The sequence below is a fragment of the Anomaloglossus baeobatrachus genome, chromosome 4 (genome assembly GCF_048569485.1).
Source record: "Anomaloglossus baeobatrachus isolate aAnoBae1 chromosome 4, aAnoBae1.hap1, whole genome shotgun sequence".
In the NCBI taxonomy this organism is placed as follows: Eukaryota; Metazoa; Chordata; class Amphibia; order Anura; family Aromobatidae; genus Anomaloglossus; species Anomaloglossus baeobatrachus.
The window spans coordinates 520,285,078-520,298,497 of NC_134356.1; the positions used below are offsets into that span (position 1 = coordinate 520,285,078).

At 50.5% G+C, this 13,420-nt stretch overlaps 1 protein-coding gene across 1 annotated transcript in view; it reads left to right on the forward strand.

Moving 5' to 3' along the window:
• Positions 1–1,515: 1,515 nt before the first annotated feature.
• LOC142301769 (zinc transporter ZIP1-like) overlaps positions 1,516–13,420 on the forward strand; it is a 20,722-nt gene continuing 8,817 nt past the window's right edge. The window contains exons 1-2 of the mRNA XM_075342789.1: positions 1,516–1,828; positions 10,433–10,563. Of these exons, the coding sequence (XP_075198904.1) occupies positions 1,720–1,828; positions 10,433–10,563 (240 nt within the window). The 5' untranslated portion in view covers positions 1,516–1,719. The remainder of the gene's footprint in view (positions 1,829–10,432; positions 10,564–13,420) is intronic.

A 13,420-nucleotide genomic window follows, 5' to 3' on the forward strand; every position in this document is an offset into this window, starting at 1 on the left:
GGGCTTTGTGGCTGGCACTGTGGGGGCTTTGTGGCTGGCACTGTGGGGGTTCTGTGGCTGGCTCTGTGTGGGCTCTGTGACTGGCACTGTGCGGGCTCTGTGGATGGCACTGTGCGGGCTCTGTGACTGGCACTGTGCGGGCTCTGTGGATGGCACTGTGCGGGCTCTGTGGCTGGCACTGTGTGGGCTCTCTGACTGGCACTGTATGAGATATCTGTGGCTGGCACTGTGTGGGTTCTGTGGCTGGCACTGTGTGGGCTCTGTAGCTGGCACTGTGTGCGGGCTGTGACTGGCACTGTGTGGGCTCTGTGGCTGGCACTGTGTGGGCTCTGTAGCTGGCACTGTGTGCGGGCTGTGACTGGCACTGTGCGGGCTCTGTGGATGGCACTGTGCGGGCTCTGTGACTGGCACTGTGTGGGCTCTGTGACTGGCTCTGTGTGGGCTCTGTGGATGGCACTGTGCGGGCTCTGTGGATGGCACTGTGCGGGCTCTGTGACTGGCACTGTGCGGGCTCTGTGGATGGCACTGTGCGGGCTCTGTGGATGGCACTGTGTGGGCTCTGTGGCTGGCACTGTGTGAGGTATCTGTGGCTGGCACTGTGGGGGCTCTGTGGCTGGCACTGTGGGGGCTTTGTGGCTGGCACTGTGGGGGCTTTGTGGCTGGCACTGTGGGGGTTCTGTGGCTGGCTCTGTGTGGGCTCTGTGACTGGCACTGTGCGGGCTCTGTGGATGGCACTGTGCGGGCTCTGTGGCTGGCACTGTGTGGGCTCTGTGGCTGGCACTGTGTGAGGTATCTGTGGCTGGCACTGTGGGGGCTCTGTGGCTGGCACTGTGGGGGCTTTGTGGCTGGCACTGTGGGGGCTTTGTGGCTGGCACTGTGGGGGTTCTGTGGCTGGCTCTGTGTGGGCTCTGTGACTGGCACTGTGCGGGCTCTGTGGATGGCACTGTGCGGGCTCTGTGACTAGCACTGTGCGGGCTCTGTGACTGGCACTGTGTGGGCTCGGTGGATGGCACTGTGCGGGCTCTGTGGCTGGCACTGTGGGGGGTTCTGTTGCTGGCTCTGTGTGGGTTCTGTGGATGGCTCTGTGTGGGCTCTGTGGATGGCTCTGTGGATGGCTCTGTGTGGGCTCTGTGGATGGCTCTGTGTGGGTTCTGTGGCTGGCTCTGTGTGGGTTCTGTGGCTGGCTCTGTGTGGGCTCTGTGGATGGCTCTGTGTGAGGTGTCTGTGGCTGCCAAATCTAGGCACACTGCAGACCCTGTAGCAGATATCCCGCCCTAGCATTTATCAGGCCTCTGCAGATTTCTACAAGCCCTGACAATAATGGGATTACAGTGTCACCAGCCCCATGATAACCCCGCGGGAATTCTCGTCCTCTCGGGAGGAGGCCTCTGCGCATGATTGTACCCACAGGGCGCAGACTCCACGCCCTCTGCTAAGTGCCGGCCCCGCCGTACGCCCAAAGCTCCGCCCCTTTACGCCTAGCTCCGCCCACCGTATGTTTGTCTCTGCTTGTCTCCGCCTACTGAATGTAGAAACCACTGCTGAGGGGCGGGGTCAGGCTGTTGCCGGTCAGTCGCAAATGACTGTGTAATCCCTTGCCGAGCAGTGTGCCGGGCGGCGGCATGTAGTGTGGCCGAGCATTGTACCGGTCACCATATACAGAGGCTGCAGCGCTCCTCCTCCTGGGGATAGCAGTGCTCGGGATAGCAGGGCGGCAGCATGGAGTACTTGCTGCAGGTAAAGCTGGGCTGCCTGGTCGGGCTGCTGCTGCTCACCCTCTTCTTCGGATTGGTGCCGTCCAGGATGAAGTGTTTCCAGGCCGGGAGAGGTGAGGCACGTGGTGCGGGCAGGATGTACGGCCGATACCGTGCTGTATAGCGGCCACATACCGGGGCGCAGGGTACGCGTCACGTGATGCCGCGAGTCATGTGACCAGGACTGTATCTCTGGCTGTGATAGCGGGGGCTCCGTGCGGTCCCCGGGGCTCTCTGTGCTCGGGGGACGGTGCGGGGCAGCGCTGCTCCATCTGTCGGTGTCTGTCTCGGTCCAGCACACTCCTCAGCGGTCTCCGCCATCGCCCAGCTCTCCACATTCATCCTCGCCTGTTTTTTAAGGAATTTAATAAGATTTGTGCTTTCTCTGAGGTTAATAATTGCTGATGAGATCCGCTGGGGGATTGGTGAGGAATCCGGCAATGTAAATAGGTGAATCACAACAATAACCTCCAATGCAGCAACAACACTAGCACCAATATGGGCATCAAAGTGGGCACTGAAAGGGATAAATGGCTTCGGGCCAATGATCTCACACCACCATTACATACCTCGTGATTAGAGTTGAGCGGACTGTCAATAATCCGGGTCCGGCGGATCGACAAAAGTCCGGATCCGAACCGTAATCCGGCCTCATATCTGTCAATGGGGAGCGTAATCCGAGGAGAGCCAGAGAGAGTCCGGGTCTGACTCGGATCTGCCACTCAAACCGCGCAGATCCGGGTCCGCTCAACACTATTAGTGATGCCCCACATCAAACCCAATTCACTCCAGCCTGGCCCAAACGGGCTCTGTACATCAAAGTGAGCAAATAGCAAATTTTCACAGATTTGGACTGGTGTTTTTAAGGTGGTTAAATAGCTTTGGGCCACTGATCTCACACCACCAGTACATATACATTGGTCCAAAGCTATTTAACCCCTTAAAAACACCAGTTACTTATTCAAATCTGTGAAAATTGGACGTTTGCCCACTTTGATACCAGATCTGTTAGCCAGAACCAATTTCGGCTAGGGTGGAGTGACTTGGATTTGATGTGTGGCATCACTATGTAATGGTGTAAGATCATTGGTCCAAAGCCATTTAACCCCTTCATTAACATACTTCACTGCCCATTTTTGTGCTGGTTAAATTTTTGTTGCTGCTTTTAAGTGTATTCATATCAGGGCCCCTCACTGCATTGTATTTTATTGTTTTGGTTTTTTTGTTATGGAATATGTAAAAAAAAAAAAACCCACGAAAATTAAAAAAAAATAAATAAATAAAAAATTGTCAAATAACAAACCAACTTCAGCATCATATAATCCGGTAAGACGTCTGGCTCCATCTCCAGAAATTGCGGATGCAGCCCGTGCTCCCCGAGAGGTGCGCTGCCGGACATCACCCATTCTCCTGATGAACAAAAGAGTCCGCCATACTCCTTAATTAAATGGACGGCCAACCCGTGTACTAGGGCTGTAGGGGACCCTATGCATTCAATAGTTTAATAAATCAGACCCGGAGCTCTGCTGATTCTGCCATCCTGGCCCATTTAGAGGTGTCACTACATTGCAGACAGATTCACAAGTTTCCTTTGGAGTGAGTGCATGTGATAATACAGAAAAAGAAAGAGGCTCTGATCAGCTCTCTTGAGGTCAGAGACGGCTTCTGGATCCACAGATTCAATGGGAGTGTGCGGATAATGGGGTCCCAGCTGGTTACTGTGGGAGTACCTGAGAAGCAGGGTGAAAATTCAGCAAGCCCAATGGAAGTGCCATATTAAAAACTGTGGGAAAAATGAGCAGGGTGAATAAAATCACATGAATGGACGTGTTTCAAACCGCACAGGCCCTTATGCATAGCAGACTATCCATCCATATGCATGCACTAGATCAGGGGTGGGGAACCTTTTTACTGCCGGGGGCCATTTGGAATTTCCTTCTAACCTTTGGGGGCCGCACAACATTATCAACTTGAAAAATAACCCTGCTATATGTGGTCAAACGATTAATTAGCTCACCACTACTGTGGAGGCAGGAGCTGCTGCTCTTTGGTGCGACTGTGATGTTCGGTGATACTGATCATCTTGTTTCTCATAGCTGCTTTTCCAGGTTTGTCTCGGTATGGAGATGTTGGGGGCATATACGTCACAGGAGGGGCTGGGGCGCATAAATTACAGGAGACACTGGGAGTACACATCACAGGAGGGGCTGGAGCATATACATCACAGGAAGGGCTGGGGCGCATAAATTACAGGAGACACTGGGAGTACACATCACAGGAGGGGCTGGAGCATATACATCACAGGAGGGGCTGGGGCGCATAAATTACAGGACACACTAGGAGTACACATCACATGAGGGGCTGAGGCATATATATAACAGGAGGGGCTGGGGCACATAAATTACAGGACACACTAGGAGTACACATCACAGGAGGGGCTGAAGCATATATATAACAGGAGGGGCTGGGGCACATAAATTACAGGAGACACTGGGAGTACACATCACAGGAGGGGCTGGGGCATATACATCAGTAGGGGGCATGGACAGCCCTGGCGATGGCACAGACATGACTGGGGACAAGGACTGCACTAGGTGGCATCACTAGGGAGATACAGACAGGTCTGGGGGAGCATAGACATCAACAGGAGGGCACAGACTGGGGGGCATAGACAGCAGTCGGAGGGTACAGACAGCAGTAGCAAGTTCAGAACACTGGGGGTACACAGTACTGAGGGGTGGCACACAGCACTGGGGAGCATGGACAGCACTAATCGTGGCAGGGACAGCACTGGTGGCAGCATGAACAGCATTAGGTGGTGCGGACAGTACTTGGGGGGGGGGGGGGGGCATAGACATCACTCAGGGGGTACACACTGTACTGGGGGGTACACACTGTACTGGGGGGGTCCAAACTGCTCTGGGGGGTACACACAGCACTTGGAGGGGGGGGTGGGTAGCGATGGGTTGAGTACTCACAGTGCGGGGGAGTCACACAGCACAGCACAGGTCCGGGAGGCCAGTAAATCTGCTGCAGCTCTTCTGTGACTTATCGCAGCGTGCTGCTTACCACGCCCACCAGAGCACACTAGCACAGGTCGGGGTTAAGCCTAGAATGTATGGGCTGCAGTCAGGTCCTGGAAGTCAGGATCTGGATAGAGCCCCCCCGTACATTCTAGCATCTACCCTCAGGGCATCAGGCAGTGGGATTTAAAGGGCCAGAGCACAGCGTTCCCCGGGAATGTACCCGGGGGCCGCACAAAAAGTAGTCACGGGCCGTATACGGCCCGCGGGCCGGAGGTTCCCCACCCCTACACTAGATGAATGGATGGATTTATATTGAAAATATTCAATCAGTTTTATAAATAAAACCTGTTGGTATACGAGTCTCCATAAGACAATCCAGGAATCATGTATCAGGAGACTTCATCTTCAGTCTCCACCATGAAATATTCCCATAAAACCCATGTGGACCTCTAGGAAATTGGGTGAGATACCTGACAGAGACCTTTTAATGATATTGTTTAGCAGCTGAGAGCCATAAATATGTTCTGAAATGTGTTCTTCATTTTTCACCCTGTGCTGCCAACATACTGCTTTTTGCATGCAGTGCAATTAATAATGTAAACCATTTATGTGGAATTGCAATTTCTGAATGAATTTTTGCTGGATAACATCTGATTGGGCAAATTAACTTTTTTTTTTTTTTTTTTTAAAACACGTGCAAAAGTAAGATTCATGGCAATTCTCACCTGTATACTCCCCCATCCCTTGTAGATTGTGAGCCCTCGCGGGCAGAGTCCGCTCTCCTCCTGTACCTGTCTGTGTCTTGTGGTGTTCATGATTATTGTACTTGTTTTATGTATAGCCCTTTTTCACATGTACATCGCCATGGAATAAATGGGCTATAATAATAGAGTAGCAGGAAAGTCACCAACATTGCGACTCATAGAACGAAAAGCAAGTGGCTTTTTTTTTTTTTGTTTTGTAAAGAATTAGAAGCAAACACACCCAGAGATTTTTGAGGTGCCATTGGAGTCCTCTGTGGGACATTGAATGAAAGGGGGCCAACCATTAGGATTTTCCTATATAAAGTACAGGCAGTGCCATACTGGCGCTAGGATGGTGAATCAAATCATACATTCAGATTCCAGAATGGATGTTTGATTGCCAAAAAAAGCATACTATGTGGGTCTGGTCCCCTGTGTATAATCTTCCTCCTCGCTTGCCCCCTTTTCTATATTTAAAGGGAACCTGTCAGGTCCAGTATGCACCCAGAACCGCGAGCAGTGCTAGGTGAATATTGCTAATCCCTGCCTAACCGTCCCTGTATATACTAGCATAGATAAAGAGATCTTTAGAAAAAGTATTTATAAAGAGGTTTTATCTTATGCTAATGAGGGACTAGTCACAAATGTTAGTTTCCCTGACTAGTCCGCCCTCTTAGCATGTTAGTACACCCACAGGGGCGTGCTACCATGCTATTCAATGCAGCGTCGCCAACTGTGATGCGCTTACCTGTGTCCGGTGAATGCTCACACTGAATGCCCAGCACTTCCCATCATGCGCAGTATGAAGCAAAGTGTATGCCTCCCAGCTTCAGAGAGGTCTACTGCGCATGATTGGAAGTGCGGGGAATTCGGCTTCAGCGTTCAGCACGGACACAGGTACACTCATCACTGCTGGTGACGCTGCATTGAATAGCATGTTAGCCAAGTTCCCTAGGAGGGCATTCGGTGTTGCACACTTGGCCCATCAGAGGCGAAGTTCCTCTTGGCAGATAGCCCATTAGTGATGTTGGCGATGTCCTATTCTCATTAGCACAAGGAAGTACAAGAAGCAATGGGATGAAACTTAAAGGGAACCTGTCAGCAGAAATTTCGCCCAAAACCTAAAAGATTCCCCCTCTGCAGCTCCTGGGCTGCATTCTAGCAATGTTCCTGTTTTTATTGTGCTCCATGTGAGACCAAAATAAAGACTTTATAAAGTGGTACCTTTTTGTATTCAGATACTGTAAATGTGACACGGGGGCGGGCTTTCTGCTGTCCGTTATTCTGCCTCCTGGTCCTGTATGCCGCCCCCATCGCTCCTTTCCATAGCTGATGCACCGCCCACTGCTCCAGCCATCCCCGCGCATGCCCAGTGCCAGTCTCACGGGACTGAGCAGTGTGACCGCTGGTGACGTGTGCGCAGGCAAGTGATTATGGGCGGGGCTGTGATTATCAGCAAGTACCCGCCCATAATCTCGTGAGCGCGCAAACCTCACCAGCATTCACACTGAGCTCAGTGTAGATGCTAGACTGTATGGGCTGCTTCCAGGGATGACGTCCCTTTTGTCACGTGATAGGGGGGTGTTCAAAATACTATCACGTGACAAAAAAAAGGGACGTCATCCCTGGAAGCAGCCCATACAGTCTAGCACTACACTGAGCACAGTGTGACCGCTGGTGAGGTTTGCGTGCTCACGAGATTATGGGCGGGTACTTGCTGATAACAGTCACAGTCCCGCCCATAATCACTTGCCTGCTCACACGTCACTAGCGGTCACACTGCTCAGTCCCGTGAGACTGGCACTTGGCATGCGCGGGGATGGCTGGAGCAGTGGGCGGTGCATCAGCTATGGAAAGGAGCGATGGGGGCGGCATACAGGACCAGGAGGCAGAATAACGGACGGCAGAGAGCCCGCCCCCGTGTCACATTTACAGTATCTGAATACAAAAAGGTACCACTTTATAAAGTCTTTATTTTGGTCTCACATGGGGCACAATAATAACAGGGACCTTTCTAGAATGTAGCCCAGGAGCTGCAGAGGGGGGAATCTTTTAGGTTTTGGGCGAAATTTCTGCTGACAGGTTCCCTTTAAAGGAAGGAGATACAGATTAGACATTAGGGAAATCTTTCTGACAGTGAGGGCAGTCAGAGAGTGGAACAGGCGACCATGGGAGGTGGTGAGCCCTCAATCAATAGAAATCTTCAAGCGGAAGCTGGATAAACCTATAACTGGGATGATTTAGGGAATCCTGCACTCGCAGTGGGTTGGACCCGATGGCCCTTGAGTTCTCTTCCAACTCTATCATTCTATGAGTCTATGATTCTTCTTGCCAGGAGTGAGACATCTATAATCCAGCTGCTGCAGGGGACCCAGAACAGTGCCACCCGCTGCATCCTAAGGAAGAAGTAGACACGCTGCTCAAACGTTCTTTCAACCAGGGCAACATGGATTTGTTCAAGGCCTGTTTTCTGAGCTCTGCAACAAGACTATCAGATCTATTTCTAGGGTGGGAGGGGGCAAAGAAGGGATGAGCCGAGCTGACAAGTCAGTAGTAGCAGTAAAAATGACAATAGGGTTTTCTTGAAGGTACAACCCACTGCCATCTTATCCAAAATTTAATACAGTGGTACCTCGCTTAACGAGTAACCCAGTTAACGAGAATTTCGTTTAACAAGCAAAGCTTTCTGTAAATTTGTAACCCGCTTTACGAGAAAACTTTCCTGTACGAGCGAAATCCTCACCGCACACACTTCCGGTTCCGTCCATCCACCGTGCACTGACCCGCACTTGCAGTCCTCACAAACACACACATGTACGCATACACAAACACACACACATACAGTATTATGCTCACCTTACCTTCAGTTCCACCGCTGGGCTCATGGTTCTTGTAGTTCCCGGGTACATTGCGACGAACTACAAGTACCATGAGGCCGGCTGTGGAACAGAAGGTAAGGTGAGCATATAATATCTGTACCTTCCGTTTCATTGCCGGCCTCCTGGGTCCTGTAGTGCTCCGCTCCACTCCAGGCATCTGCATCCATAGCAACGAAGCAGGAACTTCCTGGTTCCTGTCACCGCTTGTCAAAGGCAGCGCGCTGGCCAATCAGAGGCAAGCGGCTCTGCCTTTGATGTCAGCGCTCTGGCAGGAAGTTCCGCCGTCGTCATTATGGTTACCTGATACACGGCCCGCACCGCAGAACAGAAGTCCCAGGAGACCGGCGATGGAACGGAAGGTAAGGTGAGCATATAATATGTGCGTGTGCATGCGTGCTTGTGTGTTTGTGTGAGTTTGTGCGTGTGTGGAATGATAGAATAGGGGACCAGGATGGGACATTTAACTAGTTGTGGAACGAATTGTCTGCATTGCATTATTTCCTATGAGAACTCTTGCTCTGCTGAACGAGTAACTTGATTAACAAGCACAGTCCCAGAACAGATTGTTCTCGTTAAGCAGGGTACCACTGTATATATGTGTGTGTATGTATGTATATGTGTATATATGTGTGTGTGTGTGTGTATATATATATGTATATATGTATATATGTATATATGTATATATGTATATATGTATATATGTATATATGTATATATGTATATATGTGTGTATGTGTGTATGTATATAATACTCTCTATATCTTCTAAAGGTCACCTTAGGACTTCCCTAAAAGGAGTTCTCACAGGGCAGAAACATTGCTTAATCTACACCCCGGCACTGGCATTGGTCAAGGTAATGACCGAACCAATGTTAATTGCTATAGTATAGAGCAACCGTAGTACCTTTTTACTTTAGGTGGGCAAATTGGTAAATTTGTTGAGCAAAACACACCAGAAATATATGAAAAGCTAATTATGTGACCCTTTCATGTTTTTGATGCTTCTAATTCCATGCAGATCCCTCCTAAATGTCTGGTGACCACTCATTATGTGAAATCTCTGCTTTGTAGTCCAACTGAAAACAAATTCAGGGAGACAAGGTGCAGATAGGGTCTTGCCTATAAGAGTGGAGTAGTGGATATGAAGAAATCAGGAAGGCTCACCTGTAGTAGCTGTGCAAGTCACCACTACTATATAAATGTGCACCAATGGCTGCTGCAGCTACCTGGTGGAAGACGATGGTTGCAGATCAAGGAAAGGGTTAAATGCCACGCTGCCGTTGCAGAAAAATCTAAGACCACATAGATAGGAATCGTGATTTTATTCATTTACGCGTTTCAGAGATTCTCCTTCATTAGGACCAAAAACATGTATAAGGCTCTGTGCCCACGTAGCGTATTTTCATGCAGTTACGCTGCAGTGCAGAACGCAGCGTAACTGCATGCGTCCCCAGCACAATCTATGAAGATTGTGCCTAATCCATGCCCACGTGAAGTATTAGAACACAGCGCTTCGGCTGCTGCCGAAGCGCTGCGTTCTAAAAAGCAACATGTCACTGCTTTCATGCGCTTTGGATGCAGCCCCCGCTCTGTCTATGGGAGAGGCTGCATCCAGAGCGCATGAAATCTATTCATTACGGACTGTTTCTGCAGTCATTTTGTTTTCGGGGAAGAAATCAGAAGTATAGCAAACTGATCACGGAACCATGCCTGAACATATGGAGAAAAGGCCAATATACGGTAACAGGTGAATTTCCTGTTGGGCACCTGCGCAGGAGTTGTGAATGATGCATTGGCCATTTTGGCTGCTGGCATTGCTTATATTGTCAATTAGGCCAGTTTCAAGTGAATTATGGGTGCATTTATGAAACTGTATTAATGGGCTTTAAGGAGCTTTATGGATCTCCATGAATCAGTTCTGGCCCTTAAATCTGCGGTCAGGCCAGGACTTGTATGTGTAATGCGGTTGCACAAATGAGCCTTGAATATACTCGTGTGGACTAACGTTTTTTTTTTGTTTTTTCCCCATAGAGGCACAGCAGATGTGGATAAGCTTTATAAGCTGCATAGCAGGAGGCGTGTTCCTGGCTGCCTGTCTGCTGGATATTGTTCCTGACTTTCTAAATGACATGAAGGAGGCGATGCAGGAGCATCAAATAACAGTAAGTGGACTGGTCACAACTGCGGAGACTGTCCCTTCTTGTATGGGAGTTTTGATGGTGTCTATGGCACAGGTGCGGGTGTAGTAATCATTTCACCAGTTTGAAAAGAATCACAAAATACAAGTGATTTGATACCTACGCTATCTTTACACGTTGCATAGTAGATTTGGATTTAACCCTTTCTACCACTCATTCACATATACAGTATATCACTGAACCGAAAATGCAACTTAAAATTGTCTGCATATCCTATTTTATTCATTAATATGGCAGAGGCTTCCCCGTGTTGGTGCTACAAGTTTCAAAAGTCAAAAAAGTTGAACGGGTTCCTGACAAATGTAAAATGATTCACTCCATGCTAAATCCATGACAGATCCTGTGTAAACCGATTTACTCTACTCCACAATGCATTACGCATTCACACCCAACCTGCAGCAACATTAAAGGGAACCTGTCAGCAGAAATTTCCCCTAAAACCTCACAGATTCCCCCTCTGCAGCTCGTGGGCTGCATTCTAGAAAGGTCCCTGTTATTATTGTGCCCCCTTTCTGACCAAAAAAAAGCGTTTATAAAGAGGTACCTTTTTGGCTTCGGATTCTATAAATCTGACACGGGGGCGGGCAGCCTGATGGCCGTTATTCTGCCCCCTGGTCCTGTATGCCGCCCCCATCGCTGATTTCCATACTTTTGGACGCCGCCCACTGCTCCAGCCATCCCCGCGCATGCCCAGTGCCAGTCTCACGGGACTGAGCACTGTGACTGCTGGTGACGTGTGCGCAGGCAAGTGATTATGGGCGGGACTGTGACTGTTATCAGCAAGTACCCGCCCATAATCTCGTGAGCGCGCAAACCTCACCAGCGGTCACACTGTGCTCAGTGTAGATGCTAGACTGTATGGGCTGCTTCCAGGGATGACGTCCCTTTGTCATGTGATAGGGGCGTGTTCAAAATACTATCACGTGACAAAGGGATGTCATCCCTGGAAGCAGCCCATACAGTCTAGCATCTACACTGAGCACAGTGTGACCGCTGGAGAGGTTTGCGCGCTCACAAGATTATGGGCGGGTACTTGCTGATAACAGTCACAGTCCCGCCCATAATCACTTGCCTGCGCACACGTCACCAGCAGTCACAGTGCTCAGTCCCGTGAGACTGGCACTGGGCATGCGCGGGGATGGCTGGAGCAGTGGGCGGCGTCCAAAAGTATGGAAATCAGCGATGGGGGCGGCATACAGGACCAGGGGGCAGAATAACGGCCATCAGGCTGCCCGCCCCCGTGTCAGATTTATAGAATCCGAAGCCAAAAAGGTACCTCTTTATAAACTCATTTTTTTGGTCAGAAAGGGGGCACAATAATAACAGGGACCTTTCTAGAATGCAGCCCACGAGCTGCAGAGGGGGAATCTGTTAGGTTTTAGGGGAAATTTCTGCTGACAGGTTCCCTTTAATGTGTTATGGATACTTTTTCCACAGTGGATTAATGTTTCTGTGTTTTCTATATAAATGGGAGACCAAGTACACGCCATCACTTTTGTAAGTGCCAAAGGCTGAAGTGCTGTATGTTCTCTGAATTAAAGGGCTAATTTTGGCTTCTGGCTCCACTCACTTCCGTTTGGAGATGAGTGAGGCTGGTCATGTTCACACACATCTGACTGCTTGCGAGGCGCCCCTGACCCGGTCAGGCACCACTGAGTACTGCACCCATGCTGGGACAGTGCTTCCAGGTAATCCTAAGGGCCAGAATGAGGTGTGTACGCACAGACACATAGCAACCAGGTCTCCCACACCTTTAGAGGGGACCCTTGGGTAGTCTCTGGAGAGGGCTAGCTTTCAAATCTTTTCAAGAGGTACAGCAGAGGGGCTGGGAGTTAAAGTGCAGAGGTTGTCAGGAAGAGAGGAGAGCCAGTCTGGTAGTGGAGCACAGCGGTCGCGAGGCAGATAAGCGCGCTCATGTGGCGCCCCTGACCTGGTCAGGCACCACTGAGTACTGCACCCATGCTGGGGACAGTACAAAACAGGTGATCCAGAAGGCTGACCGAGGTGTGTGACTACACAGGCGCATAGTGATCAGGTCTCACACATTTACCTTTGAGAGGACCCCTGGGGATCCCAGGAGGGGGCGAAGCCTCCATCTCCACTCGAGGGGTGTGGTAGAGAGCCTGGTTGCTAGGTGACGTAGGCAAGAACAGGAGAGGAGGGAAGAGTGAGCCGAGGACAGTTGAGTGGTGAAGTTCAGGGAGGGCAGAAGCAGACCCTGTAGCTCTACACAATTCTGACAACGTACGCGCAGTGACTACCGACGGGGGAGAACGGTCACCTGGGAGTGCTGCCCGAAATCCACACACGACTAAAGAGAGAGCAACGGAGTGGAAAGTAAGGAGACTGTCAGGGAGATACCAGGCCCAAACGGGTAGCAGGTCCCAGTGCAGGGATAGATCCACCTTTCCTTTGCCAGACCTGCATGAGGGGGTACTTTACACCCCCAAGACAACACCACAGAGATCGCAGCCACGTAGCCACAGTGAGGGCCCATAGCTCACAGGAGGCAAGCAGCCGGAGTGACCTGGTCCAGGCTACAAGCAAACGGGCCAAAAAGAAGGGGAGAGAGGCACCAGCAACTTCCCTGGGCGACCCCAGCAGGGCTTCAAGCAGGGGTTACCCCAAAACACAACGGGCTAAGGAAGGCGAGTTGGTAGCCACCCTCATCAGTCAGCCTGAAGGACACCTGGTTCCAGCCTGGTTCATCCCAGCTACGCCCGGGTTACTCACCCTGCCACCATCAGTGAGTAAAACCCCTGAAAGACATCCTGCTTGTGCGTGTGAGTCATTCTGCGACTTGTAGTTCCACACACCTACA